General features: G+C 43.2%; 1 protein-coding gene across 1 annotated transcript in view; it reads right to left on the reverse strand.

Moving 5' to 3' along the window:
• Window positions 1-26,835, reverse strand: part of adamts10 (ADAM metallopeptidase with thrombospondin type 1 motif, 10) — a 53,218-nt gene that overhangs the window by 12,577 nt on the left and 13,806 nt on the right. The window contains exons 3-18 of the mRNA XM_008297289.1: window positions 25,795-25,934; window positions 25,462-25,671; window positions 22,473-22,641; window positions 21,819-22,021; window positions 20,544-20,627; window positions 18,537-18,682; window positions 17,412-17,455; window positions 16,757-16,862; window positions 14,212-14,358; window positions 13,776-13,917; window positions 12,404-12,511; window positions 11,860-12,005; window positions 10,247-10,310; window positions 10,020-10,122; window positions 3,454-3,587; window positions 820-943 (exon numbers count right to left, since the gene is read on the reverse strand). Of these exons, the coding sequence (XP_008295511.1) occupies window positions 820-943; window positions 3,454-3,587; window positions 10,020-10,122; window positions 10,247-10,310; window positions 11,860-12,005; window positions 12,404-12,511; window positions 13,776-13,917; window positions 14,212-14,358; window positions 16,757-16,862; window positions 17,412-17,455; window positions 18,537-18,682; window positions 20,544-20,627; window positions 21,819-22,021; window positions 22,473-22,641; window positions 25,462-25,671; window positions 25,795-25,934 (2,070 nt within the window). The remainder of the gene's footprint in view (window positions 1-819; window positions 944-3,453; window positions 3,588-10,019; window positions 10,123-10,246; window positions 10,311-11,859; window positions 12,006-12,403; window positions 12,512-13,775; window positions 13,918-14,211; window positions 14,359-16,756; window positions 16,863-17,411; window positions 17,456-18,536; window positions 18,683-20,543; window positions 20,628-21,818; window positions 22,022-22,472; window positions 22,642-25,461; window positions 25,672-25,794; window positions 25,935-26,835) is intronic.

A 26,835-nucleotide genomic window follows, 5' to 3' on the forward strand; every position in this document is an offset into this window, starting at 1 on the left:
TATTTGTCCACTTATATATAGATGTATATACACAACTGCTTCATATTTCTGTTGGTCACATAATTAGAATACATATCTGTTCCACTTTAGGAGAAGATACTTATCTTCCTGTAAACCTATTCAAAGCCCACACTGATGGCCTGAAGAACCTTGAAGGCCTTCCAACAAGACCTTAAATGGCTACAAAGGGATTGGGAAAACAGAAATTACAATTTGTCCCCTGAGGTGGTAATAAAACCGCTTGATGTAGACAAGTGACTGTTAGTGTCTGTAACGCCAACTGTAGGACTGGACTACATCACCTCTCACCTGCTCTGTGTACACCACAGCATTCGTCAGTAAAACCCTGAGTCCAACAGGTGCTGAAATAACGGATTGTTCTGCTGTTACATGACATTTTGTTGGCTTTATCAAATGAACGACTCTAACAGCATGCTGTGAGTTTGCAGGGGAACAGGCAATTGCGTGATATAAATTTTGAACGTCTGGGTTATCCTAACTCGAACTGCAAGGCAGCTTTCCAAGGTGCACTCACAATCCAGAGTATCAGGATCGAAATGTGCACATTTTTGGGACAACACATAAATTACGTTGCATAACTTCTCATGGTAAACGCCTCGTGTCAGCTTAATCCCGTTCTCAGAAAAGTGGACAGTGTTCCAAAAAAATCAGAAAGCGAACCCTTATTCCCCAGACTGCTAATAAGGTCAGGACAGATCCAAATCTTTATCTGAACGCGCAGAGAACTGTGTGGCAGCAGCTCACAAAATCAAATGGTCAAATCTCTGGGAGAGTAAAAGAAGTATTTTAGCTCATTACCTCCTTCGGGCAGGGAGTCGTTGAAAAGTCCCTCCACAGAGACGCAGCTGGTCCCGTCACCCCCGCAGATCCGGCAGCGGTCCTCACGTACGTCCGAGCCGAGGATACGATCGCAACCAACGTGCTGCGACAAAAGGGAGAAAGCAGTGAGCTGCAGGGTCACTCAGGGTCATGGGTGAAGGGGCACAGTCTGTAAGTCGAGAGGTGTCAGAGGCCGGGCTTAGGGATTACCTCCTAATTTCTTCCAGACCAGTTTTTTAAAACACAGAAATATCAGATGGTAAGTCCAGATGTGTTTTCTGATCCTTAGCAGACATAATGCTCTTAGGTTGCTAAACTCATAGCTGTCGACATAAATAAATTTCATGATGAGCGAAGCAGGTGGTTTTACTCAAACTCTTTAACAGCGATCCAAACCTAAACAAAAGAGCAGAAAATGAATGGTAACTGCTCTTGTTCTCATATATTTATATGGCAGCTGCTTATTGTAGGGAGGGATAATGAGGCTTAAGTTTATTATTACTTTTATACTGATTGGATCACAGTTCAAAACTAAATCAAGGGTTGAAACGGCGATTCAGCCAATGGTTATCTGGTGGATTTATAATGTGACTAGTGGTGAGTTATTAGAGTTTAAAATGATATAGATCCCTACGAGCAGGAGGCCTCTCGTGTCTACATGCAGACAGTGTTTCCCAGATAGTACAGTAAGGAATCCATACTGCTGCTTTTTGACGTGTTATCGACAAAGCAAATGATGAATAAAATAAGCGACAATGATTGTAAACAGTCTGCTTACTGGAACATCATTCATATTTTGGTTTTTGAAATGGAACAAAATGGGAAATAATAATAATAATAATGACAATGATATATGGACTAATTGAATAATAATAAATAAACCTCTATCTTTGATAACTTTGAATCACATCAGTGTACATGTGAAGGTAACAGAGATAAATCTATTTTTGGTATTAATTAACCAGCATAAAGTTTTCCCCAACAGAAAGCAAAGAAGAGCAGGTTAGTGTAATTCAAGATATTAACATAAATTAAATGCGTCACCTAAATGTATGAGTAGGAGAGTTTATGCACCTTATAATGCTGAGCCATGGATGCTAGAAATTATATTTGAAACACTGGATGTGCATTTGACTTATACAAGAAACTGTTTTAAAAACAACCAACTGCAAGAAATCAAGGCCAATTCTTAGTTCATGCAGATTTTTTTTGAGGAATGTCTAGTCGGTCACAAGTCCTCTTCACGTCTCGACTGAGGCAGATTATGTGGTGAAACTCCAGAAACGACTCGGACGTTCTGGTGCCTGCATTTACCTGCTCTAGTGTTTTCATAACAGAACAGGTGCTGCAGATTTTTTCTTCGCTCTATATTTCGTCCAGTAGATCTGTTATAAAGAGGCTCTGGCAGACAGATCCTGCAAAAGCATGTTGTGTTAAACTGGACCACCTGTTCCCAGGTCCTCTTTCTGCTTCCCGGACTTGCAAATTTTTCCGTCTGCTGCTCCCCTCTGTCTGATTGTCAGACCTTAACTTTGAAAATGAAACTAAAACGAGGCAGCAAATGGGAGACAGAGATTCCTCAGCAAGTTGTGTGTGTGCACAAAATACACAAGTGGTGGGCGATCGAGGAGGAGGAGGAGAGAGAGGAGAGAGAAGATGAAGGGAGGGGGGAGGAAGGCGGGTAAAAGTGAGAGAGGAGCAGAGAGGTGTAGAGAGTCCAAAAGGAGAAAGAGAGAGGGAGATAATAAGAGTGCAGTGAATGAAAGCCAGCCTGCAGTGCAGACAGACTAACAGCTGAGCTGGAGGGTCACTGAGTTCCTACAGAGCAGAACAGAGCCGAGTACAGAGAGGAGGAGGAGGGGAAGGAGCAGAGAAAGGAGAGGGGGTGTTGATAAACAAAGAGCCCAGAAACTCTAGCCTGCTTCAGCTCCACAGCTCCACAGCTCCACAGCTCCACGGCCCGACAGCCTGCAAAGACACTTCAGATCAAGAAGCTCGATGGAGGCAACGGGCTGAAAAATAAAATCTTTTGGCTGCAGCTCATCACTAAACAACAAGCTGGATATCATGATGTCCCCTTTCTCTCTGCTCTCACATCTTTTCCACCCTGTCCAAAGCTTTTTTTTAAAAAACTGGTTAGAGTAGAACTACATCCAAAACAAACAGATTGCGATTTAGCAACAACTACCAAAGCGGCGCGCTGTTACAATTACAGCTTCTTTTGCCTACATTCTTCTACAAATTGGCCATGTGGGAGTCAAATGGGATCCAGGAACTTGCTGGAGCTCCAGGTGGTCTCCACTTCTTTAAAATGAACAGCAGTTCAGTGTTTTGTTTTTATTAACAGCTGGGATTAAGAAAGAGCATCGGTAATGGGAATCTAGTTTGTGAGCTGAGAAACTTATTGTGATGATTGCCAGCAGTTGGTGTGTAAACGAGACAATGGAGACTGTCCAGCATCTCGAGAGCGAGTATAAACCACAGATTTTAGGTGAAGACAACCTTTTGCTGATCAGTTTAAAGCGTCTCTTCACCTCCAACACCTTGTATTTCGGTTGAACACTTGCACAGATGTATAGAAACAAACACATGTACAAGACGCTCCTCCCTCACCTTACACTCCCCGTTCACGCACACGTCCAGAGAGTCGTCTCTGCACGGCGTGCCGTCCACCACGGCAGGAGCTCGCTCTGTGTAGAAGTTGTATCCCTCAGCTAGGCAGTTGAGAGAGCAGGGTTTCACCCCACCTGGATACACAAACACACAGGGAGCAGGTATCAACACACAAGCACACAAACGCTGACAAAAACATATTTGGGTTGTACACAACAAAAGCAAATCTAACAGCACGAGTGCACACGTACTGCACCCTTCAAATTGTTAATAGTCTGTTACGGTGCAGCCTTAAGATGAAATCAGTTATTTTTTCCTTCGTCACTCTCAAATCAAATCAAATCAGATCAAGTTTATTGTCATTTTGTTGTACGTACACAGTAGTACAGGCAAGATGAGAGAGTGTTTCTTCGTTAAATAAACGAGTGTTTGCAAATCTAGATCAGCAGTTCAGCATTCTGACAGCTTGTAGAATGAAGCTGTTGATCAGTCTGGAGGTTTTTTCTTTAAACATGTGCCTGATGGCAGCAGTTCAAACAGTTTATGGAGAGAGTGTGAGGAGTCCCTGACAGTGTTCAGTATCCTGCTCCTGCAGCAGCTCTGGAGAAGTTCTCCACTCAATATATATATTAAAATGAATCTGAAAGCAAAAACAGAATTACAGTAAAATTAAATGAAAAGGAGAAACTGTAATATCACGTTGATGTAAGTGTTGAGACCCTTTGCACACCTGCATTTGAGGATTTTCTATCATTAATCCCTGCAGATCCTCTCAAGCTCTGTCAGGCTGGATGGGAAGCGTTGGTGGAAAGTCTTTGTCAGGTCACTTTACAGATGTTTGATTGGGCTCTGGCTGGTCAGCACTGTGTTGGTTGGGTGCTTAGTGACGCAGTCCTGTTGGAGGTCAAGCCTGAGGCCCAGTCTGAGGTCCTGAACACTCAGAGCAGGTTTCATTCAGGATGTCTCAGCACTCTGCACTCACTCTTAAGATTTCCTGCTATCCTGACACGTCTCCCTGTTTTTTCCAGGAAAAAATAACCAAACAATTCTGGTCTCCTCAGAGTTGAGAATCTGGTCCCTCACAGTCTGAGAATCCTCTAGGCGCTTGTTTGCAAACTCCAAGTAGGCTTTTATGTTTCTTTCACCAAAGAGAGGCCTCCATCTGGCCACTGCAATAGAACCCAGATTGGTGGAGTGCTGCATTGATGGCTGTCTTTCTGGAAGTTTTTCCCATTTCCACACAATATCTGGAGCTCAGCCAGAGTGGCCATCGTGTTCTTGGTCTCTTAACAAGGTCCTGCTCCTGTGACGGCTCAGTTTGGCCAGTTGGCCAGCTCTAGAAAGTGTTCTGGTTGTTCCAAACTTCTTCCATGTTAAAATTATGGTGGTCACTGTGCTTTTGGGAAACTTCAATGCTGCAGTATTTTGTTCAAAGCCTTCCTCTGATCTGTGCCTTGACACAACTCTGTCACGGAGTTCTGCAGACGGTTCCTTCAACCTCATGGCATGATCTCTGATACAGACTGTCAGCTGTCTGTCACGCAGACATGTGTGTGTCTTTCTAAACTGTCTCAGAACTGAATTCCTGCACCGAGCCGCATGTTTCACTTGCAGCTAAGCAGGTCATGTCGGGTATTTCACCTGACTGAGGACTGACAACAGACACAAAGTCTGTCTTTATGTAAATAACAATGAAAATACTGCAATCAAATCTGTTTAAAATCTGTAACGGTATGTGGCATAAAGTTTGCATGATGTGCTGACATGCGAGACAAGTAGCAAGTGTAATTTGCATAATATGCTTTGTCATGTTTGTCTTGTTTGCTGTGAATGTGTGGACCCGATTGTGTGCAACTGTGACCTTCCAGGGGACTACAGCTGGAAAATAGCCTTAGGCTGACTTTGGTAGAATGCATCAAATGGTAGCACTCATGTTTAATAGTCTACATTGTCCCTTACAAAAAGCCCAGATAAACAAAAAACAAGAAGTCTTTTGCACATGTTCTGCTGAGAACATCCCAACACCACAGGGGTGCAGACAGAAGAGGTCGTATGAGAGAAAAGAAGTCAGCAGGGGAGTAGGAAATGTTTTTCTGTGCTGACAACTGGAGAACGAGCAGCTGAATGTGATTATGTCTCTGTTTCTCTGGAATAAACACATCCGAACACCAAACTACTGAATACTACATCAGTGGATGCATATAAACATGCACAGAAGGACAGTGGTTTAAATACCACTGCACCAAAGCTGGGAGAGACAAACTCAAAAATTACTTATAAACTATAAAAACATAATTATTCACAAGTGCAAGATATTTATACGTTCAAGATGTTGGTTCAAGACTATGTTCTTGAGGGAGCTCTCGAAGAATCTGAGCAGCAACAAGATTTCTGCTGGGAGGACTTTCCCTCATAAACAAAAGTTAATTAAAATAAAAGAAAATACACGTTGGCGTGAGTATATACAGTGGATACGGAAAGTGTTCAGACCCCCTTAAATGTTTCACTCTTTGTTATCTTGCAGCCATTTGCTAAAATCATCACCTCATACTGACAGAAAAACGCAGAATTGTAGACATTTTTGCAGATTTGTTAAAAAAGACAAACTGAAATATCCCATGGCCATAAGTATCCAGACGCTTTGCTCAGTATTGAGTAGAAGCTTCCTTTTGAGTCTTCTTGGGAAAGATGCAACAAGTTTTTGACACCTGCATTTGGGGATCCTCTGCCATTCCTTCTTGCAGATCTTCTCCAGTTCTGTCAGGTTGGATGGTGAACGTTGGTGGACAGCCATTTTCAGGTCTCTCCAGAGATGCTCCATTGGGTTTAAGTCAGGGCTCTGGTTGGGCCATTCAAGAGCAATCGCGGAGTTGTTCTGAAGCCACTCCTTCATTATTGTAGCTGTGTGCTTTGGGTCATTGTCTTGTTGGAAGGTGAACCTTCAGCCCAGTCTGAGGTCCTGAGCACTCTGGAAAAGGTTTTTATCCAGGACATCTTTGTACTTGGCTGCATTCAGCGTTCCTTCAATTGCAACCAGTCGTCCTGTCCCTGCAGCTGAAAAACACCCCCATAGCATGATGCTGCCACCACCGTGCTTCACTGTTGGGACTGTATTGGGCAGGTGATGAGCAGTGCCTGGTTTTCTCCACACATACCGCCAAGAATCAGGGCCAAAAATCTTGGTCTCATCAGACCAGAGAATCTTATTTCTCATAGTCTGGGAGACCTTCTTTTTTTTTTTTTTTTGGGTAAACTCTATGTAGGCTTTCATGTGTCTTGCACTGAGGAGAAGCTTCCTTCGGACCACTCTGTCAGAAAGTCCGACTGGTGGAGGGCTGCAGTGAGGTTGACTTTCTAGAACTTTCTCCAGGCTCCTCACTGCATCTCTGGAACTCAGCCACAGTGATCTTTGGGTTCTTCTTTACCTCTCTCACCAAGGCTCTTCTTCCACAATTGCTCAGTTTGGCCGGACAGCCAGCTCTAGGAAGAGTTCTGGTCGTCCCAAACGTCTTCCATTTAAGGATTATGGAGGTCACTGTGCTCTTAGGAACCTTAAGTGCAGCAGAAATCCTTGGCCAGATCTGTGCCTTGCCACAATTCTGTCTCTGAGCTCTTCGGGCAGTTCCTTCGACCTCATGATTCTCATTTGCTGACATGCACTGTGAGCTGTAAGGTCTTATATAGACAGGTGTGTGCCTTTCATAGTCAAGTCCAACCAATATAATTAAACACAGCTGGACTCCAATGAAGGTGTAGAACCATCTCAAGGATGATCAGAAGAAATGGACAACACCTGAGTGAAATATATGAGTCTGAATACTTATGGCCATGTGATATTTCAGTTTTTCTTTTTTAACAGATCTGCAAAAATGTCTACAATTCTGTGTTTTTCTGTCAATATTGGGTGCAAAACTGTCATAATGGTACATGTGAATGTATGGCACGACCTGAGCCAGTCCAATTTTTGGGAAGCATGTATGAAGGCTGATGCCAATCAGCTACTACAAGCAAACCTTCAGTGTTCTGCCTGAACCAACACTGTGCTTCATTTGTATAAGGAGAAATTCCATGAATTATGGACATTGCATAATTAATGTTCAAGATCAAAAAAAGGGTAAAGCACGACCAAAGTCAATATTAACACTAATCGGAGCCACATATACCAAGTCAGAGTTAAGCTGAATTTCCTCTTTACTGCTTAACAAATGTGTATATGTTTAATATTTAGTAGCCCTGCTGGTGTGAGGAGGTTAAGTACTGCTTAAATATACCAACACAAGAGACACACACACAGGCACACACGGTGTTGCTAAAGGTCTCCTCCTGCCAAGTGGTATATATCCTTCATTCATCTGCATAGCTTGCCAACAGCTCCACTATTTGAGTGGCTGTTGACATCAGTCTGGGCTGTGTTTGTTTGTGCTGGCAGTGCTGAAGCAGGTACAGTATGTACTGGGAAGAGAGAGAAAGAAAGAAAGTAAGAAAGAAAGACAGAGAGAGAGTATGTACTGGCAGGATTTGCAGACAATAAAGTGGTCAGACCACGGAAAACTACAATTCCCATGTTGCCTAGCTTTGGCAGGGCAAGCATGGCTAGCAGCAGGGTGTGCATTACAACTTTCAGGGTGTGTTGTATGGAGTGTGAAGGTTGAATGTGAAGGCTGTTGGGCTGAGAACAGTGATGTCGAGCAGCTTGTTTGAAAAAAAGAAGAAAAAAAAAATCCTGCTTAAACGAGAGACTGTTTTAATGAATTGTCCTTGGCTGCCTGAGCCGAGAGAGAAAGGTTCTCCCTGTTCTCTGTGTCAGGACAGGAACGAGAAAGAGAGATTGCATAATGGTGTGCTCAACAGAGTGAGAGATGGAGAGAAAGAGAGAGGAGATGAAACATGTGATGGTGGAAGTGTCAGGGAGGATGCTGAACCGAGAAGCTGTGGAGAGTGAGAGGGCTGCAGAAGACAGAGAAGGGGCTGGGCGGTGTGATCTGGACTTAACGCGGGGCAGAGACCGTGGCACCGGTCCTATTTTAACAGCTGCAAGGGATTTCCATTGTAAAATCAGCTGACTTGATGAAAGGAGCACTTGTTGCCTGAAGTTGGAATTGGACGGCTGACCATCTCTGTAAGCCATTATGGTATTGGAGGGCCAGATTAAAGGCAGTTATGTCGTTGAAACTATTTATCTTTCACATCCAGGTTCAGCGTCTAGCGTTCATCAGGAGCGAGGAATTCTTGCAAGGCATTGTGGGATGCGTGGCTCTCTGCAGCCAGCATCTGCAGGCCAGACAGGAGAGCGTCTGCAGCTTTGACTCACGCACACACACACACACACACACACGCACACACAAACACACATACATACACACACACACACTTCTCACACTTCACTTTCTCCTGACTTCTGTTTGTCTGCTGTCATCAACTCTTGGCTTATTTCTTTTAATCCATCTTCACGGTTTCACCTTCACCGTTCTCGTCTTCTGTGCTAATTCCACTGACTAAAACCATTGGCCTGCAATCTCATGCAAGTGGAACATCAATATCCTTCAAACAATGAGGTGTAACAAAAAAAGATACTTCTGGTAAAATTGCCTGTACTACGAAGCAACATATCCCGGATCCTTTTCTTTATCTGGCTTCACCAAGCCTAACAACCACAGGTCTGCACAAAGCTGGTTGTCAACTTGTTAGCTTGACCAAGAGTTTCCAAATCTGGCAATGAGTGCATTCACATGAAAGTTGGCACCAGATGACGGATCGCAAATATGGTTTATTCTGTTGTTTTTAAGCAGAATATAAAAATATAATCTCAAACCAACAAGAGGAATTTAAAAATAAAATACATTCTAAAAGCAACACAGCTGCTGCAGCCAAGGAAAGCTGGTAAAAAAAAAAACAGGCCGAGTGTGTGAATGCACGAGTGAATAGGTTTATCAGTATCACCGCCCAATCATTAAGGCTCAAGCAGATCTGACTGTAATTACATTTGTGTATCACAATAAATGATCATGTTGCAGAGGGATTCTTAAGGCGTGTAACACAACTTTCGTTTTCTTTTTTCAGCCACAACTCTGGCAGTGTTAAACAGTCTTGGAAGCAAGTAAAGACCAAGAAGAAAAACATAATTCAAACCAGTGAGTAGGCTGACTGCAAACATTATAAGGTCAACAAGTACAAGGCTTTAGTGCTTCACCAGTCTCTGTTTTAGGAATATATTGCTATTCAAAGCACTGAAAAAAAAGGCTTTGAAAATGCTTATAGCCAACAGGAAAAAAAAAAAAAAAGGCAAGAAAGCCTGGAGTTCCCTCCACTAAGAATCTGTCTCTCATAGCTGTGCTCATCAGGGAAAGAAAATGTTTTAGACAGACTGTAGAAACTCTTTTATACCTGCGAGGCTGTCTCATTATCATGCACCAGCTCCAAGGGATCGTATACAAATGGTCATACTGTTGTCAAGGATCAGTATGTGGTGCTGGCAGACACATTGATCTGTTTTCTAGAACGTCACCTGCTCAGCGTAAGTTACGTTGGTGATGTACGGCAGTAAGACGTAAAGCGCCATCGCTCACCTCCTCTGTAAGGCTTCCAGGTGTAAAATTTCCCCCGGAAAGGAATGCTATCGAAGTCGGAGCACTGAATCTCTCGGAAGTCTCGAGAGCCTGCGGGGCACTCCTGGAACATACACAAATATGGAGTTGACAAGCAGAGCAGACACACAGAACCAACTGAATCAACTAATATTCATGATTTAGATGACGGTGTGTTGACTACCAGGACAGCAGCAGTAGCTACTCACATCAATATTGCAGGACCTGAAGCGCTTTCTCTCCCCCAGACAGTACTTTCCACCGATAGTTGGCCTGCAGTGAAACGGGCCAGTTAGTGACATCTGAGTGCAGTTTTACAAGATCTAAGCTCATCACATCAGCACACAACACTGGCTTCTGACCCCTGCTGTCTGCCTTTATCTGTGTTTTCAGTCTCACTGTCTTGTCTGTTTTTGTTGTCTCTCCCAGACCATCCAGACAACAACGCTGTGTTTTAAAAATAGAACCTAAAGGGAAGGTATAAATGCCACAAGTCAAATGGCTGCGTCTGCTAAACTTTTAACAAATTTAAACAGTATGGAACCCAAGAAAATGTGATGCTCAGAAATGATACAGGAGAACAGTGTTGGCCTCAGATTTGGGTCAATCCATTCTCAGTTTAATCAATTCAAGATGAGGCATCTGGTGACCGTGATTCAAAAGACTTGGCTGTTTTGTGATGATTCAGACTCCACTGCTGCATGCAAGAAGGTCCTGAATTTAGATAGTAGGACTGATGTTTTCTGGGTCGAGTTTTCAGGGAAGAGGGAAGTTTCTTTAAAATTTTACAACAGCTGATGAAGAAGCGGAGTGTCGTGTGACAGAAACTTCCCTCACTGATTACCTGCAAACAGCACCGAGCCAATATGCCGAATCGACGCATCTCTAAAATGGTCAACAGTTTGTATAACTGCAGAGTCCTAACTGTCGCTGTCGTCTGTCTCATCATGTTGGCTGTAGCACACACTGCAGGACTGGGTGTGTCTATACTGCGGTTGTGTTATTTGATCTGGAGAGCCTCTGGATGGGATGAACAGCTCCTATGAAGTTATACTAATAGCATGAAATAAATATATCAGAAAGTTACTGCTGCAAACAGAACACTCCATGTGATAAAAGATCAAATGATAAAGGTGCGTTTGTTTAAAGTCAAGAGGTATAAATGGAATATTAGGAAAAAACTGTAGTAATATTTAAAACTAAGCAGGAATCTCTGCATTTTATATTGAACATAAAGTCTCTATTCAGGACGTTGCAGGAATATGAACTTAGCTCATGATAATAACATTTCCTGTGCACATTCTGCTGCTTATACACAGTGTGTTGCACAATCAACAACAAATCTCAGTGTGAGGTACGATTTTTTAAATACACAAAATAAAATGTATTAAATAATGACAATAAATAGGAAAGCAGAAATACTGCACACAATATGGTACTGATGACTTCTAAGTATCTACACAGAAGACAATTAGCTTTCACAGTTACATTCCAAGACATATTCCAATTAGTTTCTATAGCTGTTTTTGATCTCCTCCTTTGTGTCCTGAAGTGACCGCAGTTTTTTTGTTGAATATATTCTTTGGGCTTTTTTATTTTTAGAGCAGTAGAGATAGACAGGAAAAGGGGGAGAAGACTGGGGGGGAGACCTGAGCGGGAGTCGAACCCACTGGGAACTATAGCCCCTGTTCACGGGTCGCCCGCTCAGCTAGGTGAGCTACAGGAGCGCCCCCTGAAGCGACCTCAGCTTTAGCAAAGCTGCCGATTCTTTAAATACAAGTGTGATAATGCGTTTCAGACTGGTCACAGGTGAGCTCTGTACCTGGGGCTGTCACAGTGTCTGACAGAAGAGGAGACTCCACCTCCACAGGTCCTGCTACACTCCTCCCAGGGTGACCACAGACCCCAGCCTCCATCCACACCTTCTGGACGAGTCCCGTAGGCAACACACACCCTCTTGTAGCACCACTGCAGCACACAGAGACACACTTAGACCCGGCTGCAGATACAGGCTGATTAAGTTACAGTCATAGACATCAATACTAATCAACAAACGCAGCAGTCCTGAACAAACATCCTAATATAAACAGTTAACAGCCGTGTTGTTGTTGTTGTTTTTTTCTTCAACTTTTGTTTTTCCGGATGACTTTTTCCCTTTTAGAATGGTTCATCTGACAAGTATTTTTATTGGAAGACATTCCATCCAAACAAAACAACAAAAAAGATGATTCAGTGTGAAGACGCGTGCTGCGTTTTCATTCTTGTAAACAACAACTGGTCCCATTATCACGACATGTGCAGCGTTGCAACGACCGCTTCCCCCATTCTGCCCTAACTCTGAAATGAACAGTGCTTTCAGCGTTTACCCCTTTCTCTATGGTGTTGGTCTGACAGATGGTTCCCTCTGCAGCAGGAATGCTACTGGTGATGCAGCGGTTGCTCTTACTCATGCACCAAAGTTCACTGCAGACTTCCTGTGTGAGAAAGAGAGGGAAATTAGGAAAATAAAACATTTGTGATAGAGAGATGAAAACAAGAACAAAGTGAGACAACCTGTCACAGTGGACGTATATATGATTATTGCGGAGACAAGAGCAGAACAAATTTTGTTCACCTTCCTCTCTTCTCCCTGTGCAGCAATGTCTATAACACATGGGGTTATGTTTTATTGTGTACATATGCTCTGACTACACACTATCGATAATAATGAGTCTATAAAGCAGTTTGCTGTTCCAGATGTCCATCCACTCTGAACCTGGCCTTGTAAAACTTGACCACGCAATAAAATAAATGCTATTCAGTGACGGTACCTCAAGATGTTTTACATCACAGGCTTGAAGGAGAGAGCCAGAGCAGCATGAATCAGCAGCGAGCGTCGAGATAAATAACTTTACAGGGTTTATTTGATGCACTGATGAGAAGGCTCGTGGTGGGGGGACAAAAAGCAGAATGTAAAAACAGAACGGGGGGCAAGACTTCCAACGTAAAGCAAAGTGTTGCAGTTGGGATCCATTATGGAGCTTGAATAACTTGAAAGAGCTTTTGTCGGGTCTGAAATATGACACGACCAAGCAGCAACTCTCAGAGTCGAAAAATAAACGTGGAAGTGTCAAAATCTGCAGTTTCTTCAAACAGCTGCTTGAGGTTGGCTCCAGAACGAAGTCAATCCCCGCAGACCTCGATGTGAAAATGCCCAACTTTGCAGCAGAAATAAACATGTTTACAGTCTGGTAAAAAGCACAGTTTTGCTCTCCATAGCTAATCTCCCCATTCATGACAACTGGACGGGAGGTGAGGTTGTGTAGAACTCAACCCACCTAGATTGCATGAAGGCTTAAAGTTAATTAAGGGCACAGTTGGTTTGATGTTTCAAGTTCTGCCACTTGGCTCATTGTTGGATTAAAAGTGAGCGACAAGGGGTCAGGGATCAGCCAAGAGGAGCCACCACACTGAGCTTCAAACACACCTACAGGTAACGTCACAGAGGGTTGGTCCATCTGCACATACAGACACAACTGATTCACATCTAAAACAACAAATCCAGTTGCCTTGACTCAGGACTTCGAGATATTCTAAAGGTCTGGAAACATTTATGGACAAAACTTTGCACTTCCAGTCAAAAATAGACAATTCTGTTCAGATATTTTGTCTCTTGATTGTTTTAAGAAAATGTACTAAATATACAGAAATACTGCATTTAAAAATTGCAAACGCCGTGAACTTCTAGACACTACTCACCGCATATTTACACTGTCGAGATCTGACGCCGTACTGGAAGCGGCACTGTTCGTCTGCATCGTAGGCCTGACCCGGTGCTGTCGTAGGGTACACAAACTCCTGCTTTGGGGGGACATTGTTCAGACAGGAACCCATGCCTGAGCTAAAGCACACCAGACAGAGGAGAAGGAGAAGAAGAAGAAGAAGAAAAGCAAGATTAAGAATAACTGGCATCGTTTCAATTGTTTATTCTCAGACTGTATCAGGTTTTATTGAAACACAGGATGCAGATAATTAAATGTAAGTGGATTTGCCTGCTGTCAAGACCCGTCTGTGACTTGGATGTTTCTCTGACCATCAAATATGTTACACCGACATCCAACAGCATTTTTCTTTCTCAAAACCTGCAATTTCCAAATTATTTGTGGCGGTAGAGATATCTGATAGGTTCACTCACTCCAAGAAGCTGGTGATGTAATCCCGGCTACAGGCGGACCAGATGAACGGGTTTGTCTTCATGGTGATGTGGTCAGCCATCAGCTTGGCGGTCTCCTGGCTTCGGGGCCCACAGGCATTCCCCATACCGTCATGGTTCATCCCAAACCTAAAGCCCATGATGATACAGTGACAAGACTTTGAGGCCATGTGGACGGGTAATAATCCCCGCAGCAGCGATGGGGACAGTGGAAAAAAGATCACTGTGGATAACCAAGAGGGATCTGAAGAACACACATATGAAAGATTACAGTCCACAGCTGTCAGAAGAGTTCACTTTCCAGCGACAAAAAGTCTGTGTCCGGATATTTCCCTTGTACCATCTATGGTCAGCGGCTTTCAGCAGAATGTAGTGCCCGGCTGTTGTTTTTTTTTTTTTATCGGACATCAAGTCAGGGACTGGTTTACACCTTGTGATGGCTTTTTAAAATTCAAAGGGGCCCAACTTTTAGATTTAACACAGAAATAAGTTTGCAGCCAATTTATTCCAACTGGTATCAAACAGAAGTCTGCAGCTCTGTATGAAACGAGGTCAAGTTTAGAGCTGCAACTTGTGGAATTTAATCATTTAGGTCAATAGTCATTTATCTTTTAAAGTAAAATAATACATTTCAGATGTGAGGATTTGTTGCTTTAATCTTTTTTATATGTAAACTCAATATTTGCGTCTTGGAAAAGAAAAATGTCGATGGTTTTTATTCCACATTATTTTCCACACATACCAAGTTCTACATGACATTCTTTTTTAATATGTCAACAAGGTAAGGACCATTGAATTCAGACAAAACATGTCACTAACGCGTATTTTCTTGATTAATAAATTCATCATTTTGTCTATAAAATGTCTTAATCTCTGTCCAAATGCTTGTTTTAATCTATCATTTCTGATGACGCAGTGAAAAAGCTTGCAAAGGAAGAAAACCAGCAGAGCCCCCAGACAAAGACTGAACCCAATAAACCCAAAATCCTATGAGGAAAAAGTCTTATCCACAAGGTTATTACTTGTCGTGGTCCATCTTAAACATTACGTGGTGAAAAGATAAATCTATGACACCATATGGCGATAGTCCCACGCTGATAGAGGCCAACTTGGAGTCTCATTGTTTTCCCTGAACATTTATTGCAGACAGAGATAACTCACAGTAGCCGTGTCTGAGCCTGAAATATAACGTCCTGAAAGCTTTTCATCCCCCAACAGAGTAATTTATGTCTTGTCTTTTCATGTGGGTACTCTTCACCACAAACAGGCCTGCGTTTAATTTAATACGACGCTGTGATGCCAAAACAGTTTCTACGACAGTTAAAAACAACCGCTGATTGTGTTGCAGTCGGGGAAACAGATTGCATGTACACACCATTAATTAGCGCACGCCGCCCGGTCATGTTGACAGGACAGCCTTGAAGTCGGAGAGCTTGAAAACTACCTGTGTTAACCATTAGGAAGGTAGGACCCTGATGGATCCACCATCTGCCCTCATGCTTCTCAGTGATGTTTGCATACAAGTCAATGGGACACAGAACTACTGAGCTAAGTGGGGCTTTACAAGAACATCTCTTAATTCAGTCTGTACCCAAGCACAGCTAAGCATATAGATTAATAGAATTACTGGTTTAGAGATGATTCAGACCACCTATCAGACAAATGAGTTAACAAAGTTTCATCGCTATCTGGGCGAGCCAGACAATAAAAACAGAAACACCTCCAGGTGCTGTAGCTGTAACTAATCCCACTGTCTCTTAAAGAAAATAAACAACTATTAACACATTCTCAGTCCCAGCTGTAAAATGACTCATGCTGCATAAACTTTCTCTGGAAATGAAGAGATGTGATCTGAGGACAATCGCTCTCTGTTGATGGAACAATTACTCGTACCAGACCCCAACAAAGGGTTCAAGACACCTCAGGTAACCCAGATATGTTGTGCTTTAGTCTCAGCTAAAAAACAACCATGAATCAGGGTTTCCATTTTTCCAGCAGGACAGATGTTTGGCAACACAAAGTTATGAGCTTCTAATTCACAATCTTGGTGGGTCATAGTTTAATGTGCATGCAACACTGTGGAGTGTAACCCTGTCCTCAGAGTTTTATAATGCATCATCTGACACAAAACAAAAGCTTCTTAAGGACAGCAGACGTGTGGATGATTCAGCTCTTCTGAACAAACATCTGTCTGCATTGGATGTTTTTCCACTTGCTGCTCATTGGATGGTCCCAATGGATGTGCTCATGTACTTGGCAGTCCAATATTTATAAAGACAGCTCACTCTAGACCAGATCAACCCACTGACTGTGCCCTACCAAGGCAATGGCATGGCTCATTAGAAACACCAGAGGGTGAAGTTCTGTGTGTAATTCTTCTGCTGTCTGATACCCGACTCTGTGATGATCGATGATTTCGACAAACTAACTGGACTTTGATATAAAAAAGCTGTTTTTTAATGACATTTACAAAACCTGGATACGTCTGAAAGGTCCAGGAAATTAAAAAGGAGTCTGTGTTACTCACGTATGTCCAATCTCATGGGCGATAGTGAAGGCTGTTCCAAGTCCGATGTCCTCATTGATGCTGCAGCTCCTCTCTGGCTCACACATCCCTCCTACTGGAGCCAGACCTGTCAGAAACACACGCACACGCACACGCACACGCACACGCACACGCACACGCACACGGACAAATACACTACATGAAGAAAAATCACATTTATGCTGTAGAACACTGAATCTCAGAATCTCAGAGAGGCTGAGATGTGATCAGAAGTATCCTGACACAGGTTTAGTAGCACGTAAAGCAGCAATTCAGTGTCTTGCTCACTCTGGTTTTAGCTAATGTTGTTATTGATAAACTACACCAGCAACATACACAATGCACGTCCCTGTAAATACACAGGATCTGTATCATACTTTCTTGTGTATGACAGCGTGTGTATGTCAACTCTGTAAGGATCAGTTTTAGGACTTTGTAGCCAATCCTCAACTTGGACTGGACCTGCTGCTGGCGCTTTAAGAAACACGACTGCTTTTTAGAATTAAGGATACAAAAAGGTTTAAGTGTTGTGATCATCTCTTTTAGAAGCAGGGTTGTGTATGATGACAGATGGAAAACAATAAGTATAGAAGTACAACTGCGCATCTGTTTGCGTGAGTGTGTGAATGAATGTTACCTAGGGTTTCACAGGGCTTGTTTTTTTGGATGCAGATGTCGTACCTGCAGATGGGAGGGGAAACAAACAAGAGTGTTCAGACTCAAAGTCAAACAGAAACAACAATATTCAGCATGTAGTCAGGATTGGTTATGGGTACATACATGCACAAACACACTGGATATGAACTTGCACTGCATTCACAGATGTTGACAGACACCCACACACAAACATTTCATGGATGGACCGCAGACAGCAGTGATAGCAAACCATAGCTGGAAGCCAGTGTCATCTGTCCAGACAGCTTCCATTCTCTGCTAAAACCAAACTGTTCTCCCAAAGGAACCACTGAGCCCACATCTTTAAAAAAAAACGAGTGTGGACATTTATCTGTTTATGTGCCACCTCTATTTGACTGCTAACCTCCTGCAGCATGAGTTTATGGCGCATTCTGCTAGAAAGAATAGGAAAGTATTTGTAGCCGCTCTGCCTGGCCCCATTGCATTCAGATGACTCTGACCAAACCATGGTTATGTTGTTCGCTGCTGCACATTCCTCAGTCAATAGCATCAGTGTTTTATCTGTTGAATATGCATCCACTACTTTTGTCTGCATTTGCGTCCAGCAGAATCTGTAGCAGAGAAGGCAGTTAGGGAAATAAAGAGACGACTGACAGGAAGCATCAGTGTCAGATTCAAGGCTGCTCTGCTTGGTTTCCGCTCACTTGCTCTTCATTTACTCTTTCCTGCTTTCTTTAAAAATATATATATCTGTCATTGTCTCTTGCTCCTCTGTCATATCTTGCTCCTACATTGCCTGTCTAGGTGCTGAGCTGTGCAGAGAGGCTCCTGCTACTGTCACCCCAGACAGGACAAGATACAGCCCAAATCTCCTGGACTTGGCTTAATGACAGCCTATGAGCAGACGGGCTGGGAATGTACAAATTCAGCTTGGAGGAAACACTGCTTTAACCCTGATATGAACAAAAAGCTGCAGTAGGAGTTTTGTTTTTGGCTCAACGGACTGTGTGCAACAGACAGTTTGCTCTAAATTACCATTATTTGTGTATGAAGAAAGCTCCAGAACAGCGCTACAGTCCTAATCGCTCATTCCTGTGAGACAGGTTTTTCTGTTTGTGTGTCTGACCTGGTGATTAGCACAGCGGTGTCATGGTGAGCAATGCCATTGTCTGGTATGGCGTTCCCGTAACTGCTCCGGTGCTGGATGGTTTTCTGCCACTTACAGAAACTGTCTAAAGACTTCCCGGCATGGTGGTTGATCTCTAGGGTTGGCTGGTGGAGAGACAAGGGAGGGAAAACAGACTCAAAAGCAAATTTGGAGGAAAAAAAATAAAAAAAATAGAGGTATTTCAGTCTTCAAACGCAAAACAATCAATTTCATGAATTCACCAAAGACACTTCATTTAATAATATAAGACTCTTCCAAAATCAGCAAAGAGCATGTTCCAACAATCACATGACAGCCACACAATGCTATGATAACCCAGCCTTAGTCTTCCTGCATTGCAGTGATTTAGGCTTCTTTTCCACCATAATATGTTAGTCTTTCCGTCCTGTGAAAACTATGTATCTCTGCACCTTCGTAGTATTATGAGGGTGCAGAGAGGAGAAGGAGAGGAGAGAGTGCGCCGGCCACAGCTGGCAAGAACTCGTAACCCAGGAATGCATGTGGTGACATAACTAGTAATTGTCTCATCCCACAGTTCCTCGTTTCTGGGCCCACTGCTGGCCTCATTTTTCTTTCCAGGGGCAGCTTGCCTTTTTCAGATCTGGAAACCAGCAACAGAACCACTCAAAGAGACTCCTCTCAATCCTGTCCCGACCTCAACCTCAACGGTCCATGGAGTAAGAATAACAACACTAATACTGCCCACCGCTAATGATCCTAACATTTGCTTCTTTACTTTGTCAGATAACGAACACATCCGAGCGGTAAATTATGGGACTAATTTTGAGGCAGTATATACAGTATGAATCAAAAATGTTCCCTAATAAGACAGCTATAGAGGAAACCTCAAAGCCGCACTGTAATGCCCCTGTAATTCAGTATGATTCATCTGTCAGAGCGCAAGAAGGCCGCACCGTCTCACCGCATGCCGTTAATGGCAGGCTAATAAGGTCATTTACTAGGTAGTCAGATGGCTCAGTCATCTCCTGAGCTATGCTGCTAAGGTCATGCACTTTTTATGAGCTGAACTCCTGCCTTGTGGTCAGGTGTGGCTTCTCACTCTGTGTCCTTTCTGACCTCCAGTCACTCACTTACATCATATAACAGGAGTCTGCAGCTACGCTCTGGGAGACGGTCCTTAGGCAAGGCGGTGGTTTGCGCTAAATGCTCAATGTGAAAAACAGGTATAGTGTCTCCTGAGTTCACCTTCCTCTGTGGCACGTCACCATACTATCACTAATGTTGTCCATATATATAGTCCTAAATCAAATTAAATGTTTGGCCGATTGACCTATGTCCCTAAATTAGGAGTCATGTTTATTTAACTGACGAAAACATGAATGCGTGTTCCAACTTCTTAACATCTACTAGTGTGGCTACAGAACACTGGTCAGTGGCAAGACCAGACCTCTGTCTTGTAAATATAGAGTCTGATGGTGTTCCCTAGTACCTTAAACGCAACACACTTAGGTTTCTGCATCCCCTCTTGTGAAGCAGATTTAGACACTCATGTAAAACACATCAGCGTCTAAATCTATCTTTGAGATTTACTACACCCTGGACGTGCGTCATGGCAACGTTCAGAGAGGTCACTGTTCACCGCAGAAACCAGCAGGACGTTCACAAAGCAGCTCTGTCTGACAGGTACAAAACTCCCCTCATTTCTCGACTTTTCCGCCTTTCCTCAATCATCTCTCTCTTCCTCGCTTCCTTACATCCTCTCATTCCTGTCATTACAGCTGCCATTCACAAGACCCACTTACACACTCAAGAGTCCGTCGGGAGCGCTGAGGAAAAATACACTTAAGCCAATAATTTGACACAAATAACAAGCTCATAGACGCTGGTCACGGAAGTGTTTGATGGAGTCTGGACAGGGAGGTAATGAGGACAAGCACAGAGAGACGTAGAGAGAGCGGAGGAGGGCTGAACAGCTCACTGCAGTGGCTGGCAAAGTCGATTTACCTGGTCTTCCATGAGCAGGATGAGCCGTGTCACCACAATGTTGACTGCATTCCCCAGGCTAGAATCCTGGAACAGTTTGGCAACCTGACCTCCAGGGAAACAAGAAAAGACCAGTCTTAAAAACGGCTGATACACCAGTTGAGCGCATGACAGTAGAGCTGAGAGACAGAAACATGAGGGGGGAAAAAAGGAAAGAAAGGCCATTTCTTAAAAATGGATGAACAAATGGAAAACTGTTAAAAGGCCAATTCACAGCACAATGAGATGCCCGTATATAACAACGACCTAAGCACCGATCTTCCCATCATCACTCCCAGGAAGTCTGGTTAAATTTGTCTAACTGTGAGGGCAGGAGGGCTTTCTTGTGTTGTGCACCTACCCAGACTGGCTCAGAGCTATAATCAAACACTCCACAAAAAAGACAAGCCTGAGTGTACCAGCGATGATCAGAGTTTAAAGAAGCAACAGTAATAAAAAGGAGCAGAGCTGAAACCACTCTGAGCCCTAAAGCTGCGCTCAGACACTTGTCATTACTGTTGTCTGGTGTAATTTGCTCCAGTTTGCTTCACACCGCTGAAGAGACACTATTAGTTTGTGTGACTTCGTAACCGTCCGGATGTAACCTGCGTTGTCTGCTGACCAACCCTTCATTAAACACATTCCTAACCCGTGTGTGTAGGGTTTAAAGTGATTAACTGTGTGTGAGGAGATCCCCATTGACAGAAATACTGCAGACCACGACACACGACCTGAACTTGTCTGACTAAAACATGTGGCCTCCCCGGGGAGAAACAGGGCAAAAGTCTACACAATTCCATTTATTTCTTCCTATAAACATTATTCATGCAACTAAACATGCATAAATCTTATTTATTTCCAATTGAATGTGTTTCTTTGGCACTTAAATGTATTAACAAGTTTATGTGTGAGTAATCCTTGGCCCTGGAGAAGCACTAAAACTTATTTCTGTCACAAAAGACATTTCTGTTCTTTCCAACTCTTCTTTAATCCCGTAAAATGTTGACTCCGAGCTGTTTCTTTGTTTTGCATGATGCCAAGTAACCAAACCACCACCGGCTGATGGATTGCTGCTGAAATCTCAGCATAACCGAACTGCATAAAAACAAAACATGTTGACCACATCTTCTCACTGTGATTCTGTGTTAGTGTGAAACTTGGCATGAAGAAAGAGAAGAATTTCCCCCTTGTATTCATTAAGAAGAATGATTTTTTTAGTGCTCTGTGCGTGTACATCTTTTGTGTTGTGACACTTACAATATTCATGACAGCCAGGATGTACTGCTCGATGTCCCTGCGACCGTGGTATCCAACCATCATCTTGTCAGCGACCACCAGTGTTTCCACGTAGCGCTCCCGGCTGACGGAGCGCTTCAGAGGCAGCTGCCCGCGACCCACATGATGAGGAGGCGTCTTCAGAGTCCGCTGCCACCATGACGCACCTTTCATTGGCTTCTCATCTGAGGTAAATCACACACACTCATATTTTCAAAGCATATAGAGGCAAGAGTGCCACAGAAACATAGCAGCAGCTAAGCCAGTTATAACATCATTCAAACAACTCACTAAACGTTTGCCTTGATTAATGATAATTAGCTGAAAGCCTTCACCAAGCAACCAGAATGATGTCTGAACATACTTCACATGACTGAAGAGCAGAATTAAGGCACAGCATTACAATTTTTTTTTTAAACTTTTATTTGTCAAAATATGGTTTTCTGAACATACTTTTGCTTTTTCAGCAACGCCCTGTAACAACAGACACGGTCACGCCCAATCACAACTGGGAACTCAAAACACAACCACAATCTTCTGCTGCTGGCTGGTTTGCAAATCAGCCCGGAGCTGTTTACTGCTCCAGTCTGGACCTTACTGCTGCCGCTTAAACTGACAGCACATCTCTCCTCTCACCAATGACTCCACAGGATTGGCCCTTGTACTGGTGACGAAGCGATGACCGCTTGTAAACCACATGGGGGCGCCCCTCTGCTCTCTCCTCCTTCTCCGTCCTGGTTTGGTTATCTGGTGAGACAAGGGGTTCAATCAGGTACTCCTCTCCCCCTGCAACAATCACCCCCTGCTGCAGAGAGACAGATTTGAAGAACAGAATAGAATAGAATAACAGGGACAGTTGCCATCATGACACAAATATCATAAACTTTACAGTGCAAAGGTTAGCCAAACCTGTACTTATTATCCCATTTACATTTACTGCCAAAAGAGCTTCATAAAACACAAAGTTAATACACATCAGTCCATTAAGCAAACCTGAAGCAGATTTTTATTCGTATAAACCCAAAATATACCTTCATATATGACACACATGCAATAATGCGATTCTAGCACAGATGCTTAACCCCTTACCATTCAGTTTCCTTTAATTTAATTTAAGTAGCTTTAAGATTGTTTACATCTACAGAAATCTTTACACTCAGGATTGCATGTTTTTTTTATTGCAGCATTCTATCATCTAAAATATTCTGCATACCATCATCACCAAGCAGGGCTGGTATATTTAAAAACTTCTGGATTATAACTAGAATTTAAACATGACTTTGTATTGACCACTGAGTGAAGGTGTCAACAGCTAGTCGTGTTTTTTTGTTTTTTTACTGCTCATGAAATAATATCAGTTACAAATACACAATAATAACACAACACAGCATATAAAAGAGCCATTAAATAACCACAAAAAAGAAGAAAACTCCATCCATAGCCAGGTAAGTAGTGGAGTTTGAGTTAAGATTCTTTTGCCGACTCAAAGATGAGCTTATCATACAGTATTCATTATTCTCATTTACAATCACAGGGTTTCTGACTGTTACGGCAACGTTATCAGCTACAAGATTCTTATGAAGTGATGAAACACAAACATACGAGCACAGCAATACGTCACGAGACATTATTATTCAGTGCAAGTGAAAGTCTGCGTTCATGTCAGGGCATCCGACAGCTGCTTAGTGACATAATGAACCTCATGTTTTAAATGTGTTAGACGTGCAACTTGATCATCAGACTGCTGCTTTACAGACACTGTCTCCCCTCACAGGGTCCTCTGTGGGGAACTGGACCCATCTGAGAAGCGGATCAGGACCCCATAGAACAAACACACGTGAGAGCATGAAAGAGTGAATGAGAGCGAGAAAAATGAGCGAGTGAGACAGAGAGCGATACACTAACACTTCCTTTGATTCTGCTCAGATGTGTTGGCCCCAGCCGGAGCGAGTGTCTCCCCTCGACTCGCCGCGGCAGCTTTCAAAGTGCTTTTAATCCCATAATAAAGTTAGTGATGCTCCTCTGGACACACAGCCCGCTCGCTGGTGAATGTGCTCATGCTGGTCTGACTAACAGTAATTACGTGTGCGGCTTATTAACGCTTTGTGAACACATCTAATCCTCAGCTGTGTATACAACTGTTATTGTGGGGCCTGCTGTTTGTAGTGAGAGGATACACAGATACACGGTGCTGTGAATACAGCAAAATGCTTTCAGCCAACAAAATGATGCATCACGATTCAGAGCGTCCAGTCAAGCGGCTCGGATGAGAACTAACTTTGAAGCATCAACAAACAGATGCCAGGTCTCTGTTGTGATGAGCTGTGATGACTTCATGAGAAAGGTAAATGAAATGGAACTGATGCTTTTCTAAGGGCTAAACGTGTCTACTTTGGAAAGCAGAGAGTTACAGTTTGACTGAACAATATCCTACATTTTCCAGAACGCCTTTTAACAGCCCAAAGACAGCATGCCAGAACCTGATGCACTGTAAGTAATAGGCAGAGGCTAAGACTCTCAAACTTCAAAAAAAGCGCTTGTTAGATCGTCTTACAACGTCTAAAACCAACCCTGACCTTTTTTGTTTTTTTTTCAGTAAAGTGTTTACATGCCCAAAAGTATGTTAACAGCAGACTAAAACTTCACTGTACTGTTAACTTGCTTTTATGTACAGTTGAGGCCAGAAGTCTGCATGCACTGTATGAGACGACACGTAGCCCCTCTAATTCAGACGAGTTTGAATTAGAGGGGCAACTTTGGACAATTTTCTCTTAAAGCTCATTTTTTGGCATTTTGCCTTCATTCAGACGCTGCAGTGGAGACATTCAGCGAGAGTCGGGCTGAACCAGGGACACAACTGTTCAGGACATTTTAGTTTAGATGGCCTGCGCTCTCACCACTTGGCCATCAGGTCGCCCCAATTCCTAACGATTTTTATAGCTCTCCGAAAGCCGCTTAATGTGGCGATTCACCAGGTGTTTAGAGGTGAGAAAGCAGGCAGAGTTTGGCAGCATTCTTCATAAAACTTTACATGCGTGCAGCTGGGTGTTACACAATCAGGTGTGCAGCGTTATCATCAGTCGTTTCAATAGCCAGGTTCAGACTTGGCACAAACAAACTTGGATGACTAATGACAGTTAAAGTCAGCCATTCAAGTTTGCAGATTTTCACAATTACCAACTGTCATAATCACGACCCTTTTTTGACTTTTGACGCATATGATGTAAATATGGAATAAACCCTTAGATGGAAAATTGTGACAATACTGGATTTCTTTTACAATAATGTCTCCCCAAACACTGTGATAAGTCTACAGTAGCATCACTGGCTATTTTTACACAACATCTTCTGCTAAACCTCTACAGACTATGAGGCAAACTGCCTCTTTGACAATGAATCCGTCCTTTGAGACAAGTTTTAAAAGGACCTGACCAAAAGACCACACTGGTGAGTTTGACGAAAGATTAAACCTGACACGAGGATTCAAGGTCTGTTAAAATTTAATGCTTTGATGTTGGAATCAAGCGTTTCTGATCCCTTATTTGCTGAGCCAGCGCTGCTGCTGCTGGTGCTGACCTCACTCAGTGTATTAGCTGTGGATTAGGCTGGGAAGTTTCGGTCTTACCAGGCCGTTACAGTTGCTTAGGGCCACTTTGCTGGAGTGCGGTTGGTCTTGGAGATGTCCTACGTAGTGGCAATGGGGAGAGTAAGGGTGACTCCAGGCTAATCGACCCCTCTTCCAGTACTCTACCCGGAACTGCCGGGACAACAGGCCTCCCTGCAGCGTCAGGTTTAGCAGGAAGTTGTTCCGTGACGTGGACAGCTGGTAGAAGAGCTAAGAAAAAGAGAGGAATATATAAGTGTATAATATATTAATATAACTACGTTCAACTTGCTTAAAGATGTGTGTGATTATAAGACAAAAGGGTAAATGAAATTATTTCAAAAAGCTTAATACAGAGTCAGGCAGCTTGTCTTCAGTGCTGCGTCTTTTTCTTTGGTGGTGTTGAGTTGTTTCTGTGTCCAGCATCTCGCCGTTCGGTCCTACACGGACTGGGATGGCAATCTCATACTGGCCCAGACTGGACAGAAAAGCAGCTAGAGAGAGAAACATAAGGAAGGCGTTAAATCAGCATCAGAGTTTAACTGAATAAAGCCCAAATTCTGCTTAATGTAATTGACTGTAATTAAAAGCGGTAGAGGATTTGGGAGTTGCTTATTTTGAAATACGCTACAGGCATTTTTATTGAGAGACTAACCCAGTTGGCAAAGACAGACTTGCAGACTTGGCCCATTGCTGACAAGGCCCCTCCAATCCAAGTAACCCCTCCTTCATGAGGCCAAAGGGATGTTGCCATGGTTACCGTGAAACTGTATACTTCCTGTCTGTCCCAGTCTGTGCCGGGGCCCTGGTGGAGATTTATTGTCCAAACACACACAGCTCCAAACAGCCAACGTCAGCTAACTAACAGGGAAAGGTCACGAGCGAATGAGTCCAGTTTTCATCAAACCTTTGGTCTCGGTCGGTGGAGAAGCAGCCCCTTCCCACACAGAGTAAATACCCCGAGATCAGAGTTCCCTGGTACAGACTTGGAAAGCTCTGTGCCGGGAAAAATCTCTCTGTAGGCAGCAGATAGCTGTGGCTTGAATAAACAGCAAGCACAATTAGAAATGTTGCCTTCACATGGACCTGGTACGGTGATACTGTATGTTTAACACGGGAAAGCCGGGACAGAATCAGCTTGTCAGTCAAGTAGTTTCAGTCGTGAGAACAAAAACGGACAGAATCTTGTTCCCTATTAAAGAATGGTGATTGAGTCAGCATTTGTCTGCATTTTAATTTCACAGTTAATCTCCTTATAGCTTCATGTTGCCAAAACACACTTCCAGTACGGGTTCAAGAAGGTGTAAAGTTTTTACTGGAAGTCATTGTGAAACTATGAAAACAGTACTGGGACAAACACAGACAATTTGATCACTGCAGTTTCTAACTAGAAAG

Source organism: Stegastes partitus, unplaced genomic scaffold (assembly GCF_000690725.1).
Source record: "Stegastes partitus isolate 25-593 unplaced genomic scaffold, Stegastes_partitus-1.0.2 Scaffold1206, whole genome shotgun sequence".
Classification (NCBI taxonomy): Eukaryota; Metazoa; Chordata; class Actinopteri; family Pomacentridae; genus Stegastes; species Stegastes partitus.